Source organism: Ischnura elegans, chromosome 4 (assembly GCF_921293095.1).
Source record: "Ischnura elegans chromosome 4, ioIscEleg1.1, whole genome shotgun sequence".
Taxonomy (NCBI): Eukaryota; Metazoa; Arthropoda; class Insecta; order Odonata; family Coenagrionidae; genus Ischnura; species Ischnura elegans.
Window position 1 is genome coordinate 44,378,932 of NC_060249.1, and position 24,528 is coordinate 44,403,459.

At 38.3% G+C, this 24,528-nt stretch overlaps 1 protein-coding gene across 2 annotated transcripts in view; it reads right to left on the reverse strand.

The window, feature by feature from the left end:
• The window catches only part of LOC124157386, a 39,883-nt gene that overhangs the window by 12,791 nt on the left and 2,564 nt on the right, over positions 1–24,528 (reverse strand). For both annotated transcript variants that reach the window (XM_046532063.1, XM_046532062.1), the window contains exons 3-10: positions 22,513–22,682; positions 21,492–21,639; positions 16,805–17,280; positions 15,700–16,041; positions 13,889–14,368; positions 12,245–12,469; positions 9,211–9,323; positions 927–6,419 (exon numbers count right to left, since the gene is read on the reverse strand). In XM_046532063.1, the coding sequence (XP_046388019.1) occupies positions 927–6,419; positions 9,211–9,323; positions 12,245–12,469; positions 13,889–14,368; positions 15,700–16,041; positions 16,805–17,280; positions 21,492–21,639; positions 22,513–22,682 (7,447 nt within the window). The remainder of the gene's footprint in view (positions 1–926; positions 6,420–9,210; positions 9,324–12,244; positions 12,470–13,888; positions 14,369–15,699; positions 16,042–16,804; positions 17,281–21,491; positions 21,640–22,512; positions 22,683–24,528) is intronic.

Genomic DNA, 24,528 nt, shown 5'->3' on the forward strand with positions numbered 1-24,528 from the left:
CAGAAGAAGCGAGAAATTCCCTATAAGCTTCAGATAATTAAAATATGCTATATTATACTTCATGAATCATGTAACCTGAAATTCAAAATTCAAAAATGTTTTTTGTCTTAATGAGTATACAGCACAAAAATTAATTTTGTAGTACTTGATTCCAATGCCGACTCTAGGGCTAAGTTATGCAAACCCATCATTATGTCTAATATTTTTACATACTTCTCAATGTATAATCACATCATTAGCATGTGACCAGTAAAAATGTAATCTCAATATATAAATTACTGTTCTGAGGAATGTTTTTCAGCAGGCAGTTCTACAAATGCCTTTCCAGACCTAACACACAGTAAAAAAATCTCCAATTACAATAAAAATTAGGCATCATTCGTCACTTCGAAAGACTTATTAATGCTTATTGTGTAGGTTAATAGAAATGGGGATTCCACAATGTTGTGCTTGGTACAACATGCGACGTATTGCCCGTTCCTGAAAACTAGTGATTTCTGCTGACAAGTGGTGCCAAATTTTAATTGTCATAAAGTCTCTATAGCTGCATTATGCATGTATAACTTAATTCCCTTGATTTGATTTCAGATCTATTATTGAGTCTTCATAATTTACCAGACTCCTAAACCAGTGACTAACAGTAATGCTCATTATCATGTGCCATGCTAAGTTTATGTTAACAACTACATCCAAGAATACTTAAGATTACTGCAAGAACATAACCATTCATGCCCCTGCTCTCCAATGACTTTAACGATTGAGATCATCAATGAAGAAATTAAATCATTTAATAGAAGTTTAAATTTGGAAGCCACAAGCATTTAATATTAAGTTTTTGGCAAACCATTGTGCAGAAACTTAAAAGGAATAACATTTTCCACATTAGAGGTAAAAATACAGTATCAAAGAAAAAAATGGAAACATACTTGTGAGACAGAGCCAGAGTTTCTGTGCCCATGAATGGTTTAGAACCAGACAGTGGAGCAAATGGGTTCCTTGGAAGAGGTGCCAAGCCATGTGCTATCCTTGCCTTTTGCACACTGTGGAAAATTTGGTCCCATATTTTATCAGGGGTGTCAGATTCTATGGTAACCCCATCAGCTGAATGTACCTGGTACATCACTGAGGTACTCTCAACACGCTTGACAGTCTTTTCAGCACCACGTGCCACCACCCTAGAGGATTTGGTCATGGAATTCACTTTGGCTCGAGGGCAATTACCACCCTTCCCAAATGTCTGTTTATGTGCAAAGGAGTCTTTCGATGGTGATGTCCAATAGCCAGATGGTGGCGTAACTCTAGCATAGTTCATGGATTTCTCCTGTTTTTGAACTGCCTCATCTGTAACTCCACAGCTGCTTTCACCATCACTAGATTTTGACACGGACCTCCTCCTAATGGCACCAACTATGTCTCTCCCACTGGCATCCTTAACATCAGGCGTAAACATTGCTGGTAATAAGCCTGTCCTAGCACACAACTCATCATTTAATGACTGGACTTTCTGACTGGAACCGATTATTGATTCCACCCAACCTTCATCCAAGGGGACATACTTCCCTGTTTTCTCATCCCTGCGATAGGCTCTTACTCCCTCCTTATGTGATGGTAGAAAGTTTGACAGAGGTCTTTTTCTCTTCAGTGGACGTTGCAAATGGGAAACAGAGACTTTAGGTGCAGGTAGCTGGGTATGCTCTTCTCGCCCAGCATCAACAGGATGTAGCTGTACTGGAACATTCACTGGGGCATTGGGAGAAGGGGCCACTTGAGGAGCATGTATTAATAGAGTCTGCGGCTGCTCTATTGAAGGATTCTGAACTATTTGATAGCCAGGGGCAAGAGACCAGCCTGATTCTGTCTGAATAATGGGCTCAAGCTGAGTGGGGGGTGCAGCTGTTGGCAAAAGGTTTGGTGGCTGAGGATGTGGCACAGGAGCAGTCTGATAATAAACCTGAGATATCTCTTCCCCTATGTTGTACTGTAATGACGTAGAAACGGGAATGGTGAATGTAGGAGCCTGAGGAGCCAATATGAAGCTCTGCTGCTGGGCAGGAAGGGCCTCAAGGCATGCTGTCACTGGATTATATACAAGAGTGGGCTGCTGAGGGGCCAAAACAATTGGACTGGGTGCCATCACTTGAGGAGAAGGAACAATAGTTTGTGTCTGCATTAACTGAGGAGAGCCTTGTATCAAACTAACAAGCCCCTGTGCCTGAGGCAAGCCAGCTGGCTGGTTGAACGAACTTGAGTCAATAGTAGCAAGATACTGAAGAGTGTGCCCTGTTTGCTGTCTGAAGTTCTCAGCAAACTGAGGAACTGCACTAGTAGAGGAAAGTTGCCTCACCAGAACCTGAAAGTTATTATTTACTGAAGGAGCTACTTGAGTTGAAATGAGAGGTGTATGAGTGATCTGTCCCTGAGTAATCTGCTGCTGATTGCTGCACAGGAAATTCTCATCCTGAGGCAAACTGAACCTGGGCACTTTGGCTACATCAGGATTGTCTCCTGAGGGAATTCTACGCTTGCCATTCACGTAGCAAATAGGCTGTACCATTGCCGTCTGTCTTTTTGTACTCCTAGTTGGGCATGAATCTGAAGCCAAACCCCTCCACACTCCTTCCTTTACTTCTTTTTGAACAACTGGTTGGCTGGAAGGATTTGTTGTCACTCTGTCCACATTTTGAGGTATGTGCTCAGAATACAGCTGTGAGGTGCAACTTAAGGTAGGGGTATCTTCAGAGCATACTGAGGGCTTGACCTCCGAGTTATTTAAACAATTAACAATGGGATCTTCAACGTGACTGCCAAACGCTTTAGATTCCTTGGATGTTAAGCTATTATCAACACTGTTACATTGTTCACTATGCAATAAGTCATTGCTGTCACCAACTTTATCATCTAAAATACTCTTTGTCTCTTCCAAAACCATTGACTCAGGTATATTAACACTTGAAACAGAACTCTTTTCAACACTAGCCAATGAAACTGGTTCAGTGAAACCTTCAAATCTCTCATTTTTGTCTTCATCAGGAACATTATTGGTGCTGCATTCATTTGGGGATGCCTCCATTTTTCCACCTAGCAATTCACCATCATTCAATTCAGCAACTTTCTCCTTATCAGGGTAATCATTATAAGAATCATCTAGATCTACTGAATTAGGTAATGCGTCCACACATGGAGTGGCTACATCAGATTCAGAAGATACACGACGTGATGCTCGATCCTCGGAATCAGAATCAGAAGATGTTGAAGAGAGAGGAAGAGGTGTTTCACACAGGTGTCTGTCATATCCTTCACGAGTACGATAAGTCCTACGACATTCATTACATTTCACTGGGCCTCCACCACCTGGCTCACTGTGAGCTAAGCTCTGTTGCTTGATGCGACATGCCAGCAAGCATGGTATTGGCTGAGTTGCTTCCCTACTCGGAGACGTCCGAACAGGACTGCTGCCCCCTCCTTCACTAGATGATGATGATGGATCAGCATTTCCATCCAACTGCGGAATGGGTCGTGCATGCTTCCATGATTTCTTGGGATCCTCAGACCAAATTGTAGGTTTATTCACAGGAACCACAGTTGTTGATGATTCAGGAGCATTTCCTGCAGCTCCAGACATTATTGGTGAGGGTGAGGGTGGAGGCGTTTGTGCCGGCCTCATTTCACAAGTCAGTTCCCAAGCTGATGATGCAGATTCAGTGGATAGATGAGTTTCCTTGCTCACAGGCTGAACAACATTGACAGGTTTGCTATGCCTGGGTACTTTTACGGCTACATTTGAATGCAGAGATGAAGCTGAATGCTCATTCTCCTTGAGGGCTTTCATTTTACTTCCTTCATCATCTCCCTCAAAACTGTGCATAACACCATTTTGGCTCTCACCATTACTAGCTCCTTTAAGCAGGCCAAAGAGAATGCTTTGCATTAACTTTTTGTTTGAGAAAATATCAGGAGATATTTCCTTGATAATTTCATCACCTAGATCAAATGGCACAATCAGGTCTGGTGGAGCTTCATTCTCCATGTCATGACTTGGCTGTTCTTCAGCCGAGTGGTCAACTGTGACATGACCTTCGTTATCTTCCTCCCCATTGGACATCTCTACCCTTTCTTCATTAGAAGGGGCATCGTTTTCTTCCACCTCAGAAACAACCAATATTGTTTGAATACGATATTCCACTACCTTCCATGGCTCCACTGATGACCAGTACAAACGAGTGCAAGTTAAGCCCACAGGGACAATCACAGGCGCTCCACCCGGTATTAACATTTCTTGAGCTTTGGCTCCTTCTTCATCTTTCTTGGCCAATGCAACACCACCTTCACACCATCGCATTTCTTCTTCTATTTTCTCCTTGGATTTCAATTCTGGTGGTCTCAGGAACTGGCCTTGAATATTCCCAGGAATTATCTTTCCTAGATTGTCAACATGAAGAGAGCCAACAGTAAATCTGAGGCAGCCTGCTGGAAATGTTGTGCGATCTTCACCTGTCTTCCTTTTACCCTTTCCGGATTTTCTCCACTTCCACAACACACTGCCCTGACGACCTGTGTCCACTTGTACTGGTCGTTTCAAATGAAGCACAACACTTCCATCCTTATGATCACTTGGAATGTGATTACGGCAGTAAACAGATTTATCCTCCAAAAGAAGACATCCAGAGCGGAGGGCACATCCAAGATGATATGAATCTGGACAACCTCTAAGACAACATCCAAGAGTTGCTCCTGAGTTCTGACATAAGGCACAACGAACCCTTCGCCCACGGTTGACCGCTTCTCTGACTTTCATTAAGAGTCCTCCTTTTTCTTCAAACACTTCAGCTGACCAAAGGGCACAGTTACAGTGCACCCAATCACCATAGGAGGATGCAAGTAACAAACGACCCTCACAGTCCACATCAGCATCCCCTTTCACATGACATAATAGACATCTGCGACCATCAGCACGAGGAGCACTTTCAATGCATACATTATCAGCTGGTGATACTGTGACACAACTTGAACTGCATTCTGATATTTTACTGGAATCTTTTTCACTGTTCTGCAAAGAATCTGTTTCCTTATTTGTAATATTTCCTGCAGAGTCATCCATCAGTACGGCAGGCACTGTATCTTTTTCAGTTGAAGTTAACATGGGCTGATCTTCAGCTTTCTCAGGACAGTCTTCTGAACAAGCACCAGTTTTTTGTGCAGGATTAAAATCAGAGCCAACTTCATCCTCGAGTTTTATGAAATTATTGTCGACTTTACTACTCTCCTCTCCATTATTTTCTGGATCACACCGTTCCTTCTCTCTTCCTGCCACTCCAGATGTATATGTAACCATATTTTTAGAGTTCTCAATAGTCATATTATCATTTTGCGGGGATAATGAGTTAGATGATTCACTCTTAGGTTGAGGAGCCTTTGTGCTCAAACAAAGGGACTTGCGGTTTATTGAACGACGCCTCAATGCCGATGCAAAACTATACACTTTGTGATTAGGAATATAGTCACTGGGGTCCATCCATAAATTTTCATTCTGATTGGACTGCTCTTTGGATTGACTACACTTTTTATTTACGCTAGACTCACTGCAACTTTCAAGTTGGCAACGTAAAATGTCATCACTTTTTGGTAAATCACAGGTAGGCAAGGTAGGTTTTAGTGAAATTTTATCACTATCATTATCACTATCTACAGCCATCAGATTGTCTTTTTTCTCTGATAAGACCTTTGGTATCCACTGTAAAATGTCACTATTTTTACCAAAAGATGTATAACAATGATCCAAGCATAAAAGATCAAGTTTCTCCTTAACATCAATGGTGCTAGACTTTGGCTTAACCCAAGGGAATACTTTAACTAATGTATTAATAAGTGTGGAAAGAACCCTACTATCATTGGTGAAAAGTTTTTCCACAGCCATATAAAAATCATTAAGAGCACCAAAATCACCATGGTTTACTCTTTCCCTCAACAACCGTAAACCATCTCTAGGATTATCTAATGGATAAGCTGAAAATTTGCCAGAGCCCCTCCTTTTATCACTATTCACACTAGACTTGCTTTCTTTCTTATGTACATTTTCACCATTATTGATGGAAAAACTATTACGGCTCTGCTTTTTCCTCGAACTATCTTCTAAATCATCATCTTTCGTTAATGACTCGCTGCTATTACACTGGGCTTTGTTTAATTCTGACAAAATTCCAGGCTCTTCTATAGAAGTACTTGCAGAGTTTGAGTTCTCAGATCTATTGGATGGGTTAACTACAGGTTTTGGAATGTTAGGCAATGGTCGAGATGATAAAGAAAATGCTCTTTTAGAAGGGGCAACACTTTCTAAAGCTTCTAGTATTTTCTCAAGCCCCTGTCGAAGTTTTTTATCCATGGCTTTTTTCCAAGGAGGGCAGACTTGTTTAGTGCAAGGGCTGAAAAGAAAAGCAAAAATAAAAATGTACATACGTACACAGAGAATGTAACCTCAAATAAAATATATTTACAATAAATTAACTGATGACAAACATTAACCATTGAGCAATTTGAAATTCAGTTCAACATATTGTATCTTCAGTAAGAGGATGCATATTCAGTGTAAAAAACATTATGATGGACATGAACATTTTACATAGGTGATAAGAGGATCTCCAACATATAAAAATAGAGATGGGTCGAATAGCAGATTTCTCAAACTCGAATATCGAATACGAATATTAAATCATTGCTTGAATTTCGAATACCTCAAATACTAGAATTGCGCAAAGCATATTAAATGTACCTTTCTTCTTCTATTTCCCTTGATGAATGTATAAATAAAAAGGTATACAGTCGAACCTTGATCTATCGTTTTTCAAGGGGATGGACGAAAAAATCGATGAATGCGGGAATGTTTGATTAGGTTGCCTACACAGCAGTAAAACTCAGGATTTTGGCGAGTAATTGTGATTTCCTTTTAAGGATTCAAACAGGAATTTAGCTGATTAATGGAATATTTTAATTTTATGGAAACAATTTGGGCACATAGTCGATTCAACTAACATCTCTCTCAAATATCCTCAGGGGACACACCACCTGGCAAAAAAATGATTTCATGCCATCTCGGCATTTACACTGCTACGATGGATTTGTCTGATGTATACATTTAAATCTACCAAACGCCATTTCAGCAGCACTCCCATCTGATACTCGGCTTCATCCAACTTCTTATTTTCAATAGGTAGCTCGCTTTACCCCAACTCCTACTGTCAAGTGCTAGCAGACAAACCGAGGTGTTTTACAAAATATACGTGCTTCTCCACCGGATTTCCTTCTTCAATTATTTTCAGTCCATCTTTGGAAGTTCTCATGAGATAATCAGATGAATTCGAATTGCTATCAGGGAGAAACCAAATATGCTGAGAAAATATCCCTTCGTCTGTGACTGTGACATTAGAGATTTATAGCATAACTCATAAATTGTAACTTGATATATGTTTTCGGTTAAAAATACAGCACCAACTTCCGAGTAGCTCAGCTGCGAGGATATCGAGTTTCCCCAGAATGCTAAATGTAAGTCTCCGTCGTTTTTTGACATTTATTTCCTTGCGTAAAATGCTTAAATGATGTCAGACATTTGTCACGTTTGGTCTTATTCCTTCTTAAATTACGTGCACATTACTAATATTTCAATCCAATAAGGTGTAATATCAATTGCCGAAAGTCATTCTTAGACAAATTTTGGGCTAATAGATGACTCAGGCAGCAGTTGACCTCCAGAAATGGGGAACTTCGAAGCAGGTAGGCAGAAAAAGGTCAGTGGGGGAGAAAGAGGGAGGGGTGAAACATAATTCTATTATTCTCCTGTAACTTCATATTTTCTTTTGAAGCTTTTGATTTATGGTCTTCCTAATACTAACCCTGCTGCACAAGCTGGGGCCTTTTGTTTGATTTTGGAGAGGAGGAAAGCCTCAGAGGGGGCCGAGGGCTGATGGATGGAGGGGGTAGCAAATTTTGGGAATTGTGCTATGTAGTTACTATCCAACAGCACTGAGGTTCTCCTGGTGGGGGAAACCGGGGATTTTCAGAATTTTTCACCCGATCAATTTTGGTTCCCCATGGCGAACTCTTTTCACCGCTCTAATGGGCGAATTCGATGTAGTTCGTCAACTTGCCTAAAACGGCACTGCATGCACTAAAAGGCTAACAGTTCTCTACATTTTTCCGAGTCAACTACCTACGGCGTGCAAACGACAGTGTATGACGCGAAATTCAAAGGATTTGAGGTATTCGAGATAGTACCTTTAGCATAATTATTCAATATCTTGAAAATGGAATAATTGCTAGTATTCAAGGTATTTTAGTATTCCTGGATACTATTCGCACATCTCTACTTAAAACCAAAAGATTAATCATTAATTGGGAGTTTGCTGAATTATCAAAAGCAACCTATAATTTATCGACCATGCACTTATCAGCAGAAATGTGGAGTGACCTCTCATTCAGTAATTCAACCTGAGGGTTGGTTTGGTTAGGCAAGGGTAGAGCTCACCCTGGATGAGACCACAGGCATGTTAAATTCACGCATTCAGAGAAGGGGGCAAGTCCTTTCCCTAGGTCATCAGGCAATTCTTGTTTTGATTTGGCGGGTCCAAATACTTACCCCAGATTTGAACTCAGGATCCCTCAACCAACAGCCAAGTGGTCAACCCACTTGGCACCATGCTCACCGGAAAGTGACCTCATTGAAAGTCAAATTTAGAAGGAGTGAATAGATTATTATTTTGAAAGCGATTTAAAGCTGGACCTCAATGATTTTCACAATTACTTTACTAAAAGTAAGAATGATGGAAATTTGGCGGCAGTTTGAAGGCAAAGTTCTGTCACCATTTTGTGAATAGGAATTATTTTAGAGACCGTAGGTTCTTTTGGGAAGGAGCCTAACTGAAAGGAGGCATTGCATATTGTAGCACAGGTATCACTGAGCACATCTGCTAGTTGTATAAAAAGATTGGTGGATAATCCATTGATAGTAAAGTAAACATAACACAATAGTAAAAAAATAGCACAATATTTAAAAATAAGCCATAGAGCTTTTTCTAATGAGTCTTCAAGACCATTTGATTGAGGGGTTAAGATGATGCTATAAAATTCTCCAGCAAAGGCCAAAGGTAGCTCTAAAAATCTCATGCTAAAAGGGATGCCCTTCTCCAAATGAATAAAACATCTTTAAAAAAATATACTCACGAGCAAGTGAATTCAACTGAAGAAGGTAGTAAACTCAGGAGATGATACTGGTCGTCAGAAAGACCTTCACAGCTGGCATGGACCCAGTAAGTGCATTGAGCACACTGCATCATCTAAATTAAGAATTAGAACGACAAAAAATTTAAGTAGCTGTAAGATTAATTTATTTTACATAATATTAAAAAAAGGATGTTAAACCATTCAAAAAAAAAAGGAAGAATTAAGCATGCATAAACCATCCCCTGAAACAAACCATTCATACAGTTTATTCAGATCAAAAACGAGCTTTGATTTTTAAAAAAATTGAGAAATTCTGATTCTGCAAAATTCACCAATAGATGTTTTCATGAATGAACTATATTTGTTACATGGTGACTATTGCCTTTATTACCACATGGGATGCATTCCAATGTCTTTACCTATTTCAACATATTTAGGATGACGATGAGTTTCTAGAAATTTTGACTAATGCTCCATGAACGTTCAGTTAACAGAGATAAAGTCAGTTTTACCAGCTATGACCATGCTTTTAACATATTTTACAAATGAAACTATTTTTAATATAACACACATGAGAATCCTGTCTTTTACTATCTTTAATATCAAAAGTACACTGGATAAAGAAAGTTATAAAGGATCGGCTATCTGTAACAAATTCTGTTACTCAAGTTTCAAGACCAATATCACAAATGAGTGGTCATTCAATTTTAAAACTAAGCAAACCATATTAAAGCTTTTTTTTCTGCATTGAGTGAAGTTCAATGCTTTTATGCTCACCTATGTTTTAAATATGGATGCAAATAAACTATTTATTTCCCAATCCACACACCCAATGAAATAACGATTTTAACCCTCTTCCTGTTCTAAAGCTAATCATTATTAACCCACCAATGATAAATTTATGGAAACTGTTAGTGATTTGGTATCACTTTACATCTAATTCAGGCTCTAAGCATGCTGAGCTATTTGAAATTCCAATCAGTGATTTTTAAGATATTGGTCTTCACACTTGGTTAACACAATTATACAATAGTGCTGACATCTAGAAGGGACTTGGGATAACTAATTAATCTATGTCCGCAGGAGGGCTCTCTTTGTGCCAAAACCTGGAAGACATTTTGTATGAAAGGGCAGATACAGGTGGTCCTCAACTTTAATACATTTCACACTTTTGTACATTCCAAATTGACACCTTTTACTTGACTTTCATATGCTAAATTCAGACTTTAGTAACGGCTTCGAACATTTGTCAGTAATTTTTTGAAATTCTCGCAATGTTTACTGGGCATCCCAATATTCAGCTGCATCATATGGGAGTACATGCACACAATACGAAAGCATATGATCGAGGGCAGTGTTGACTTTAATCAAGGTGATTTTTTCGAGAGAGACACTGCTTGCAATAGGCTCCTATAACAAGAGAAGAAGAAAGCTGTGGTTCAGGTTTCACAGGAGGGATTTTTCAATGAAATTGACTAGACACCAACAAACATCTTTCAATAAAATTAATTAATAAAAGTGCTTCATTCTAGTTGTATTTTTCCGTCTGAGTGTTGCTTAATTCATGTACGTCATGTAATCCTTAAGCAACGATATTGAACGAAATAACATCTGAATTCTGCATGTCTTTCGTCTTTTATGAATAACTTGCGAAAGGTACGTGATCAAGATACGCTGTGCCAAGATGTCACCTGTTGAGGAATTTTGGTGTAAAAATTCAAAGGTATCAAGACTGAGGGTTCAACAATAGGGTGGTTTCCTATTATTTTTTTATTGCTTTAATCGAAAGATTATTACTCCTGGAGTACGCATTTCACGCTTTTCGATATTTAAATGACAACATAAATTTTTCGCGCTCAAATGAAAAGTGAAAATTTTCAAGCGCGCGAAAACGCGACGCTTAAGTATGAATGCCGGGAAATATATCCGTACGTCGTATTTCTGGTTCCCCCTCCCGCCCGGTGAGGTGACCTTGAGGCGAGGCTTAGCGCTGATACGTCGCAGGATGCTAGCGGATAGCTGAGTACCTTGCTGTCTGGTAGCGCTTGGCTTAAAAAAGGTTTATTAATACCTTATCAAACGAAGAAGACTTTCCGAACTTAGCCAGTTTTAATAGGTGATTATTAAGACATGTTTCCCTGAGCTCTGTGCCTCATGCATGCATTGGTAACCTCAGACGATGTATAACTCCTATCCTCTCGTGTAGAAACTAGGTCCCTGTGACGTCATGCGGAGTGGAATCGCATGGGCGCCAATCTGGCCTTTTTCAAATGAGGATAAAATTTGACCCTTGCCATTCGTCTGAACCGGTATTTCAAAAACCAAATAATTTGTGTATTATGAATACACTAATGGTGGGTAACGAATCGCAATCAATGCCTTTCGTTTTCTTTGATGAAGGAAACTACCCTATTGCATTATGTTATGCTTCTTGATATGTCTTTTTATTTACAGTGGACATTATATGCGGAATTTCAACTAAAACACTGAGAGGAAGTTTCAATTAGTACTTGCAATGGAATTTTTTTTTTTCAACTTTTATTTACATTTTCCGTGTATTTTTGAAAGACGTTATATAATGTAAGGAATTTTATTAACGTATTGTTAAAAATTAGTTCATGAGAGTAAAATCTACGCAGAAGATAAGGTTTTAGTATGTATGTTTCGCACTTTTGGAATGTAACCCCTAATTAGTATGGACTCAATTGTTCGACTTTCGTACACGTTTTCAGGTTGGGGACCGCCTGTAATACTTTCGCCTTTCATTTCCAAAGCTTCAATTAATAAAAATAATAAGTGAATAATAACACTAGATTGTACCTAAACTGAGAATCAACATGCTACACAACTTATCCATTCTGAATCCAAAACTAAATTCAATAATTATGGGAAACATAATTTCTTTTAAGAGGATTTCAGCTTTGAATTTCAGGAAAGATATAATAGCTCAGAATTCCCAAAGGTTTGATATCCTGCCTCTCCTTAATTACATTAGGTAAGAAAAGTAGCAAAGTAAATTTTACACAGAACTTACAGATGCATCAAAATCTGAATCACGATAAACAACATGGCAAAGGGGGCAGAAGTTTCTTTTCCGATGAAGAGCAAGGCAGGATGCACACATTAATATATCTTCAGGTCCCTTATAGTCACAATCTTCAAGCTCAGTTTCTTTACCCTCCAAATGATCATTTCTGTGCACAGACCCAACAACCGATGTTTTCCCGCAACTATGGCACCGAAGACATGTTGAACACACCTGAAAAAATGAATGGCAGATATAAAAAACAATGAAAAATGATGCATGCTTTGGATTACATTAAATTTTCCAAGAATCAAAGAATATTTCTTTAAGAAATCACACAAGCACTCAAAATAAATTTAATTATACAGTGGAGCCCTCTTCAAACAAACCAGCTTTTGATGACATTCCACTTTTAATGAAATAAAAGCAGTTCCACATAAAAAAACACCTTTTTGCAACCAATGCTACGCTAATTAAGTTCACAACCATATAGACAGTCACGTGATATTGATCACAAAGGAGGTCGTTAAAAGATGAAGAGAAGTGTTAAGTTTCAAAACAAAATTATAAATTTCCAAGAAAATAAACAATAAGATGAAAAAGTACAATGTCACCAAAACTTTCACTCAGTACTTTTTCAAGGATACTTAAATATCAGGAGAAAAATCTAATGAGCTTGTGACTTCTGGAGCTTATAAAAAACACTCCGCTGCTCTGAACATGCACAGACTGGTATTTTTCCCTTTCCTACTGCAGTAAACTTGGTTCGAAGCTCAAATCAAAGTTCACAAGAGTGGCCCCCAGTGACCTCATGGCAAAATTAGCAGTGCTGGAACACACCTCCCTTAACTTTTTAAGAAGTGAAATATTACATTCTGAGAAAATCCATTCCAGGTGGTCCTCAATTTTCATAGACGAAATCCAAACTAATGGACATATGGAAGCAAGGATTAAGAATTTTTGAATTCCCCATGGCAGTGCATTTCAGTATTCAACAATTTTATCTACAGCACTCGAGGTCATTTGCGCCATGAGGGAAGGTTATGGAAGGAAGGGTGGAGAGAAACCTGGCATCGGGATTAGCCTCCTCTTTACGGAAGACACCAAGGGGACCATGGCATAACGTCCCATCCGACGGATGGAGTGTTGCATTTTAAATGTCCTCCACACAATATTGAAGCAGGGATTGGGCAGTCTCTGAAAATTCTCTTCCACTGCTGGGATTTGATCCCGTGCCCGCCAGGTGGGAAGCCAACACTCGAGCCACCACATCAACCCAATCCCCTCAGCCCTTCTATATGTGCAATCAGCATCTTGTACATGCCATTGTTGAATCTGTTTACTACAAAGAATTTTTAATCATTTACTCATTTTGCTTATTTCAAATGATACAATGGGTACTAAAAGTAAATATGAGATGGTAGTTATTACAATGGAACAAAATATAGGTATCTATAACTGCATGCTCTGAATGGTGGAATCTTTCACTGCAACTGGAAGGCCATTGTTTTTAAGCAAGAAAACTGGGAATATTTCGTCAAAAAGTTTAGAATGCAAGTCTGTATTCTAATATTCACAAATTGAAATGAACAAGAGTCAAATACAAAACAAGTCAGTCAACACGAGTCAGTAAATAGCCGATAATTAACTCACCCAAGGCTTGTCTTTGTCTTTGAATGAATCAAGTTCTCCATTTTTTGTACCATTATGACCCAAGCAGACCCCATGATAACATCTGTGACATATGTTGCATGTTCTGGTCCCCATGTCTTCAACAATCTCATCATCATCTTCACCACCTTTCCCATTTGAACTATCATTCTCTTTCTTCTTCTTTTTGGTATCACCATCATCATCTGCTTTATCCTTTTTCTCATTTGTACTAATATCTTTGTTTTTGCACCCCTTTGACGTCACTGATGGCATTCCACCACCAGGAACGTATGCAGGAAGACCACAAGCATGGCATAGCGAGCATCTCCGACATATCCAATCCAGTGGAGGAAACTTATCCCCATCTTGAAGTTTTGGTGGGCCTTTGAGTGGGACATCCCAACCATCAAAAACATCCCACCCAGCCCATTCCACACAGAACGTATGAAATGGTTCACAGCATAGGGCACAGTGGACAAGCTGAAATGTGACAAAATATTTTCACAATAAAGTACAATGTATTCAAACAGTAACAAGTACCTAAATAATACACTTATATTAGTGATGGCCATTGCATGCAATTGAAAGCGTTACGATCAAGGCTGCTAGAGGGATCTATGGGTTCAAATTTCTCAAATTTGAAAAAAATATAGTCTTAGGTGATAGAAGAACACACAAACTTATGTCTTATTGTCTCAAACTTTTCCCACAATTTCATCAAACTTACACAGGTTTTGATTTCAATGGATAACTGTCATTCTCAAAGTGTTGAAACCCAGCAAAGTGCTGAAATTTATACCTGTTACAGTAGGGGTGGGGGAAGCAAAAATTCCAGGAGTGGAGACAAGGAGGATGGTGAGGATATACACTGTATATGACACTCAAACACGCTGGTTAAATATCAATAGGTCCATCTATATAAACACCAGAGAATGGTAAAAGGTCAATAAGGTCACAAAAGAGAAGGCAGAGGGGAAATATATGTTGAGTCCCTCATGGACGATTCCTTGGATGAATTGACAAAGAGCCACAGCAAGCAAAAGTAAAAAATATGGTCATTTAGCAACAATTTTTTTGGATGGACAATAAATTAAAGAAACCTTAGTTTTACAAATAGATTAAACAGGGTTCCCCCTCGATATTATAAAATTCATGGTTTTTTCCAGGTTTTCACGGTCTAAACGTCATCTAATTCACAGTTCATAGATAAGCCATTTTAGGCAGAAATATTGATCACATAATTATCAGCCGCGGGATAACTAAAAATTTAAAAAACGCGACAGATGCAGTGAATGCAAATGCAGCAATGAAAGCGCTATGTCTTATGACGTCACCTATCATTAGCAAAATTCAGGTCTGGCCAAAGGTTATGAGTGGGAAAATGGAGGGAGCAGGGTGACAGGCAAGTGAGGAAGTGTCTGATTTTTTGCCAGGGTTGATGAACTCTTTGGTAGCCGGTCTTCCAATCACAGGTTTAAGGTCAATGTGTCATCATGACACACGGACCAATAAATGCACTTCAAATATAGCACGTGAGCAGATAAATACGTTGACAGTGTCTGCGATTGGCTGACCTTGAAACGTGATTGACAAATGGATTTTTCTTTTGATCCGAAAATTGTAGTTCAACAATTAAGTTGAGAGAGTTTTAAGGTTTTATGATGAAATTCACGGCTTTTTCCAGGTTTTTTTCACGGTAGACAAATTTGACGGCTTATTCACAGTTTTAAGCTTTTCACGGCTGAGTGGGAGCCCTGTTAAGTGATCATTAATACTCCTAATATATAAAGAGAAGAAAAGGATGACATTACCCATTTTTTTCCACCACTTCCACACAAGAAACATAGCGGTTCCACTGGCATTATGTCCGGAGCAACTTGAACCACTCCAAATCCATTAGTGAAAACTTCATTGACATCTGGCCGGAAGGGAAATCCTACTAGCTGTATTGGGGGTCCATGTTCTGCTGCTGGCTGTAACGGCTTAGCAGGAGGTGTGGCTCCACTCTTTGACGGAGTATGTAACTTATGCACATTAGGCTGTATTGCAGGTCTCCCATCACGACGTGGTAGAGCTAGTGATAGTCGGCCCTTTTTCCTTCGACGATGCATACCCTTCCTCTGTTTCCACCACTGATGAGCTCCAACAGTTGTCTGGTATGAAGAGAAATGAGATATTGACTACAATATTGTTCTTATTAAAAGCCACTAGACCACTAAAAAATCTAAATGCAAAATTATAAAGCATTAATTGAAAAATAGATAGAAGTGGTGAATATGAGCATATTTAAATAAATCAATCAAATTAACTTCACATGTCATACTCACTGATTACTGCTTTCTTGGATTGGAATTCTTAGAATTTCAAGAATGGACAATGAAGGAATTCTTTCATCAGTTCAATCACTCATATATTAACTATGACATGTCAATGCAACAAGAATCTTAGCCTTCCAGGCATTGGATATTCTAACTTAACCCACCAAATATTTCAACCTGAAACTTGGTTTGAGTAAGTAATGGTTGAGCTCACCCAGAGATTAGCTCAGCCCCAGGCCTACGATTTTCACACATTCACTGTAGGGAGGGATAGTTAATTTCCCTTGGCCACCTCACACTTCAAAAATTTTTGTTTGAGGGTGTCCGAAGGCTTCACCCAGGATTTTTCACTTGAGACTCTTCAGTCAGATGCCAATCACTCTATCTACAAGGCAAACAATACTCCCCCCATTTAAACTCAGGACTAACTGATTCTCCTCAAACAGAGAAACAGATTTTAATATAAATGAACAAAATTGATAAGTACTTAAGTGAAAAAAATCACGAAAGCTAAGTCCCTATTGCCAATAAGATCAAAATCATACCAGATACTTCTATCCCAAATAATGAATTTAATATGAATTGCACAAAAAATTACCACTGAAGCAGCCAATGAAGAATCTGCAGCATCTTTCAGCCCTTCACTGGTATCAGGTTGTTTCTCTACATCACCCTCATCTGCCTTGTTTTCTCCACATGTTCCAGTTTCTTGGACGTTTGAAGATTCACCCTCTTGGGTCTTCGAAGACTCACGGGCAGGGAATGTTGCAGGTGGTCTGCCAAGAACGGCCATTGCACTTCGGCATACATGTTTCACTCTTGGACCTTCCGTTGTCACTTTCTGCCTCTTTCCTTTGGCATTTAATTCTTTGTTGGCTTTCCTTTTCTTGCCACGCTTCACAGGTTCTTTTGTTTGTTGGGATGCATTGTTGGGAAGCAGCTTCCTAAGGGCAGCACGACTTACAGGGCAGGGAACAAGGTGTGGTGGAGGTGAATTCAGACAGAGACGCAGCCAGCAAGGTACACACCTTTGAGGTGGAGCTTGAGGCCATCCCGATTCTTCGGTACATTTACCTGGTGATAAATGCAAAATTATAGAATAATAAAGAGGGGAGAGCACAATACAAATTGGATAGCAACTAAAATTCAACCTAAAAAATACAAAAATGATGATCAAATGATCTCATTTATTTGATAAGATAGCATTCTCATAATTTACAACAGTTTGAGTAACCCTTCCATGGCCTAGACAAAATAAAAGGCAACTGCATTGGTACCCATTTGTACATAGTATTGAAACATCAGCAGATGAAGACCCAGGGTGAGACTTTAGCGGGTACAACACACGAGGGCCGAGAACCAAGTAATTCAACTTATTTGCCCAGTCATCCTTGCAAGGGGAACAGAGAGGAAGGAGCAAAAGGAACAGAAGCACCACCGCAAAGTGGACCTGACGATGCCTCTAGTGGTGGAAGGAGTGGGATAATCCCTTGCAGTCGTTAGGGTGATGAAAGCTACCACTAGCGAAACCATGATTTGATGTATCTACAATTGAAACACCTAAGAGACAGACAGCAAACATTAGAATAGATAGCACTTTTTAATCACTATCTTTTGTCTTACACCCCAATAACACTTCCACACACGGCTGGCTAGCTAGTTTCCATATAATTTCATTGCTAATAATCTCAGGACCAGCTTTGCCATAATCAAGAAACTTACTTATCTTTTTGGCTCATGTATTTGGCGATGTAGTTCTGGACCAAGTGAAAAACAAAATTACCCGATATTAGGACCGAGACAGTACATTTTTATTCAATGATTATTCCATTTTGAATAATGCTTTGTGACATGTTGACCAATAGGTACGAGCTTAGAACTATTTTTTTCTAAGATAGTAAATGATTCACGGTTAAGAACCTATTTAGGGTTTTTTTATGTATTCAAATATCTTCAGCTTGACAAACAATGCTAAAATATGTGATCTACAGATTTATGGCTATATTAAAAACTAAACATTGCATGACTCCCACCTCTGTTAATGCCAAAGCAGAATAATATTAAAAATTAAGACTGAACTAAGGGAAGGAAGTAAATATTTTCACGGTAAAAATGCTTTGAATTACTGCCTTTTAGCCTTGTTTTCTAAATTCTTTATTTTACTAAGTAAGTATGACAGTAGCACAAAACAAAGTCGGAATTGTATTAAAATGAACAACGGGTGCTTTTGATTTCGTGGATTACTTGTCGATCAACATCTACCAGGGGCTCTCGCCTAAGAAAAATATAAACGAACAGAAATGTGCACCACTGCCCTACATTGCAGGCAAGTGTAAAAATGAGTCTAATAATCCAGCATCTTCCATTAAATTATGGTATGGTATTTTTGGAGTACTGACACCTGATATCATTTGTGGCATGCGGAAACAAAAGGGAAGGAAGAGTGAAGAAAAACATGGCATCAGCATTAGCCTGCTTTGCAGAGGTGACAAAAGGACTATGGCTTTATGTCCCATCCGATACATGGAGAGTAGTACCTAAAATGCCCTCCAAATACTACCCAAGAAGGGATAGGGTACGTATTCCGTAAAAAATATCTGCCCTATCAGGATATTAATCTGGACCCTCGAGGTTGGAAGCCAAAACTCTAGCCACAACTCCAACCAGATCTCTTACTCATTTTAATGCAGGACTGGGTATACACTAAAGAGGCAGAAGCAATGCTTAGGGGCACCAAGCTGTAAGGGGTACCAAAGCATTTCAATGGACAACAGACTCAACATTAGCATGTTATCTATCTATTTTTTATTCTCTACGATAAAAATAATGTAACGGATTTATAAAATAATTAGCTTCTGTTAAATTTGGTTTGCCTTTGTAATCCTTCTTATGAGGGGAGACAAAATTATGAAAAAATGTTTCTGGGTCTTCCTGCTGAACTAAAGACTCCACTGATACAGACACTCTGGAAAACGATCCCTGCTAGTCAATAATCTATAGAGAAAACCTTATAAACTTCCCTTCAACCAACTGGCCAGTAAAAACGAATATTTTGAAGAAATAATTTGGAATTTATAGATTTTTATCATAAAATGGCCTATATTTAAAAATACTACATGCCTAAATAATACATATAATTATTTGAATAAATATATCAAGGGTTGGGCACACACACAGACCTTCCCCCCAAAGACCACCCACTTAAACTTAATTCAATTGAATCAACTTACATTCATAGAGCAAAATTAAAGACACATAATACTCACAAAACTAAATTTTCTATGGCAATACCAGCTTCCTTGGAGTTAGGAAAAAGACTGTTGAAAAAGGACCAAGGAGAGCAGAGGGAGGGAAATGGTGGGGAGGTGGGGCCAAGGGGGTGGAGAGAGTGGCTGAGGCAATAAAAGTGATTATCTGTTGATGTTTAGTCTGGGAAGATGAAATGCTTTGAACACCAAAATGTAAGTTAATTCCATTGAATTGAGTTTAAGTGGGTGGTCTGTAGAGGAAGGGAGGCCAAAACAGAAACATTGTAGCAATCAATACATGGACACTGGCTGATGAGGGACTGTATGTTTTGCCACAGAGAAGAAGACAAAGTGGGGAGAAGTGCATTGTGCCCTGTGGTTGTTAATTCCAAGGTTGAGGGGAGTTGAAGATTTACCTGGAAGGACAATCTTCCCCCACAGACCACGCAATTTAACTAAATTCAATTGAATTAACTTACATTTTGCTGTTCAAAGCATTTCATCCTCTTGGATCAAACATTAGGAGGGGAGGAAGGGAGGCCAAAACAGAAACATTGTAGCAATTATTAAATGGATGCTGGCTGAGGAGTTGCTGCATGTTTTGCCATAGGGAGGGACGCGGAGTGAGGAGAAGTACATGATGCCCAGTCAGGGGCGGATCCAGGATTTCTTTCTAGGGAGGGCACAAGCAAGGCCGTGTCCAGGATTTTGTTCTGGGGGGGGGGGAGGGGGGGGGGGGAACAAGGTTACCTTGTAATACAAAACAAACACAATGATAATGGGACTTTATAAAAATCCTCGATATTTTTTAAGGTTCTGGGGGGGGCACGTGCCCCCGTGCCTCCCCCCCTAGATCCGCCTATGTGCCCTGTTGTTGATCCTAAGGTTGAGGGGAGTAGAAGATTTACTTGGAGGGACAATCTTCCCCCCAAAGACCACCCACTTAAACTTCATTCAATGGAATTAACTTACATTTTGGTGTTCAAAGCATTTCATCTTCCCAAACTAAACATCAATAGATAATCACTTTCATTGCCTCAGCCCACTCTCTCCACCCCCTCGGCCCTACCTCCCCACCATTTCCCTCCCTCTGCTCTCCTTTATCCTTTTCAACAGTCTTTTTCCTAACTCCGAGGAAGGCAGTAGTGCCACCAAAAATTTAGTTTTGTGAGTCTTTTGTGTAGGGATGAGCGAGTACTTGAAAATTTAAGTTGAGTCGAGTAGTTGGTACCCCACTTGAGTATTTTGAGTAGCATTACGAATGTTGAGTCGTTTGGGTTACAGAGCTGTCGAGGCCAGTAAGTTCAGAAATCTGTCGACAGGAGGCAAAACCATAAATATAATGTTGTTTCTAAAGTCGATAAGTAGTTGTAATGAATGCCTTCCTCCATTACATACCCTCTAATTTCTCATTTATTCATATTTTCCCCTAAATAATTACTGATATGTCGGTATTCTAAGGTATAGCTAATTTAAGGTAAAGGTATCTTGAATAGCTAATTCTGTACCTACATTATATTTATATTCTGTACCGACAGTTACAATTTTAGCACCAGGCTAAGATCCTTAAAAGACCCTTCTATCTAGAAATGAATAATTCAGCAATGATTCTGCAGTTTGATCTGTAACAAAAAACATGGTTTTGTCCTGTGTAATATTGTGCTTATTTTGGGTTGACTGGTACGTTGTACCTGTCTTTTTTTACATCGAACGGGATTTTGCACCTGTCCATTTTGAACCCTATTGGTTCTACGCACGAGTTCCAAAAATGTTAAAATATCATACTTGCAACTTCAAAATTTCCTTAACTTTTAGTACCAGGTCACATCACTGGTCTTAAGTGCACACTATCATAGCGCTCTCATCAAAAATGAAGCCTATGGATTTCTTTGGAAGAAGTCTTCCATATTCAGAGCATAAAAACAATCTTCTTCTAACAAACAAAATTAAAATTGATCATTACAATTTAATACTGTTCTATTCCAATAAAAGGGAAAAAATAAAAAGATCAAGAACATTTTCCAAACCAGAACTTACCTTTTCCACCTTGACAAACAAGAACATTTGCAGATGTTATCTCCTTCTCTTGATTGCCATCAAGAACTTTTTCACTGCGAAGCTTTTTATTCATATCGGTAACAAATTCCCTGCATGCTTTGCAACTCCAAACCCCACGCTTGCCAGTCTGAAAATGAGAATGCGATATTTGCAAATTTCTTCATCTTTTGTTAAAGGAATAGAGAGCATGTGAAGACAATTTAAATAAGGATGTGGTAGAGACGTTATTCTTCGTCCATTCCATGAGAAATCAACCAAAATTTTAACTAAATGAAGCCCACCAACTACATTATACATAATATCAAAATTATGTATGTAGTATTACGAAAATTATTTACTTTACTGGTTGCTTTGAAAGTGAGCCTTAGCCTTTTGTGAGTAAAATTTATCCCCAAAGGATAACAAACCTCCACTTAATCCAATTTTCTAAACATCAATACTTTTTTATTTAAAAATTACTCTTAGACAGCATCCGATACTCTTTGATTAAAATAAAGCCCAAAAATATTTTGCATCAAATTCAGTGAGAAAATAAAATGAAATTTAGGATTTAGCTAAATTTTTGGTGAGTTAAGGTGCATAAGCTTTGAATTGAAATTTAATTATGGTGCTCATAGAAATTTCATGTCACTACTGTATTTTTCCATTGCCAATTAATTGATTCCATAATGCCATGATGAGAATGAAACACCTCAACCTAAAATAGACCCTCAGCACTGACAAAAAACAATAATCAGCTCAAAGATACAATTTGTCACAGAAATAAATGTTATGGACTTCTACATTTTAGGGTATACAAATTACCATATTTCTCTGAATATAATCCTAATTTTGAGGCTTCAGTTTTGGGGAAAAAAATGCGTTTGATTATATGTAGTCCCCCCTTTACTTTTATGATGGACAGTTTTGGAAAAAAGTGGGGGGACTATATTCAGATAAATACGGTGATACCATTAAACTCTATACCTTCGAAACATCAAATGGCATCTCGCAATATTACCTTCCTCTTACTAAACCTCCTAGACATGGCACCCTTGCAGATACGACAATATACTCTTGCTGGAGAAGATTCACTCTCTGGATTATTTTTATCCACAGAACCACCATCTTGATTGGGGGTTGGTAGCACAGGTTTAGGTATTTCTGCAATCGACAGCTTTTTGCTCTTTTCTGTAAACAAAAATTACCAGCATTTACAATAAGAATTTAATGTTTTCTGTGACAAGTACAGTTGAGTTTCATTTGTAAGTCCTACTGGCAGGACTGCTGAAATAGGCGATCAAAAGAAATAGATAATCCACTTATGACAATTTTATAGGCTAGTTTTACTTGACTTTCTGTATCAAGCTTTCTCAGCATCTGATACACCCATTCCATTGAAAAACTTAATGTTTCGATATTGGGATGGGAAGAAAAGGTAAAATAGAGGAGAGGAGAAAAAAAAGTAGTCCAGGACTTAAAAGTGTTAAGCCCATAAATAAACAAATAATTAATCAAATGAGAAATAAATTAGGCTCCAATGTATATTTATCCTTAATACAACTAGTGCCATTAGATAAGACAAAAAACTCAGCTCTAGAAAATTTGAAGCCAAACTTCACAAACATCCAAGTTTAAAAACTTGAAAATTATATGTATGACTCCTTTCAAAAAAGAATAGAAATGATCTTTGCTCTTGACATACTTATCTCCATATTAACACATTGCGTACGGATAGCGAGAATTCTCATCATTTTTTTCCCGAACGAATGACGAAGATTCTCGTCATGTAGGCACATCAACCTAAACAATTTTAAAGCGTACAATACGTATTCGTTTTCAGTTGTTCGTTATTCATAATGAATTGATGCATCATAACGTTTGATTGGGTAAAGTTATATTCTAAACATTAGCTTTTTAACCATGTTTAAACCAAAGGCATTACGCCCTAGTAGGCACATATTTCCAATCTCAACACCTAGAATCAGCATTCCTAGGAATTTAAATATCCCGGTACACAACGTGTTAAATCTCTCTTGAAACCAGACCAAATACTTTGAGCTAATATTAGCAACAAAGAGAAAACAGATGGAAAAAGATGCGGGAACGGCTCTTTATGATATGCTTTAGTTTATTAAATATAAGCTATTTTATCTTTTTGCATTAACTCTCATGATATTTACTTTTAACCAGTTGTCCTGTGGGCTGCAGATAGCAATCACTTATGCTTATTAAACCTCCTAGACATGTCACCCTTGCAGATTCATCAAAATACTATAGATGAAGAAGTTTCAATTTTTTGATTATTTCTATCAACAGAACCACCATCTTGATATCAGAAATTAAAAGGTAAGACAATGTAATCTTTTAATATAATTGAAGTACCATATATCAACAATAGGAGACTTAAAACATCGAGTTTTAGAATACTTTCAACAATTTAGTCACTAAAATATCTTTAAATTTTTTTTCCCTAAACCTAAAAACTTCAAAAATATCATAATTTTTCTTTTTTATTTAAAAAAAAACATGAAAATTTGCCTTTGAAAAAAAAGAGCAGTGTATTAACAGAAGGAAGTGTAATTCTAAAATGATTACAAATTACCAGCAGTGCCACCATAACTGTAGTTACATACACCACAAGTCAATCAATCTCATGAAGGTCTTTCAGGTACCTTCCCGGGTCAGTTGATTCTTTCCTCACTCATTCAGGATGAGATGGATTAACAGACCTGAGAAGTTACCTGAGAGACCTTCATGAACATTATCCACCGGGAAAGTATGAAACACTTCCAGTCAATCAATGCCTACCATGATGAATATTCTTATACAGTTGGTAATTATGCAAAAAATATGAAAAATGCAATAGAGATCACTGGGCAGCCTCAAATAATGAATATTTCAAGGACTTAATATGCTAATTAAGAACAAGACCAGAAAGGCTGTTTATGCTAAGCAGATTAAGTGTCAACTCTCTATCAGTCATTAATGCAGTAAAGTATGCCTAAGAATAATTATAATGATGATTATCCTGCCA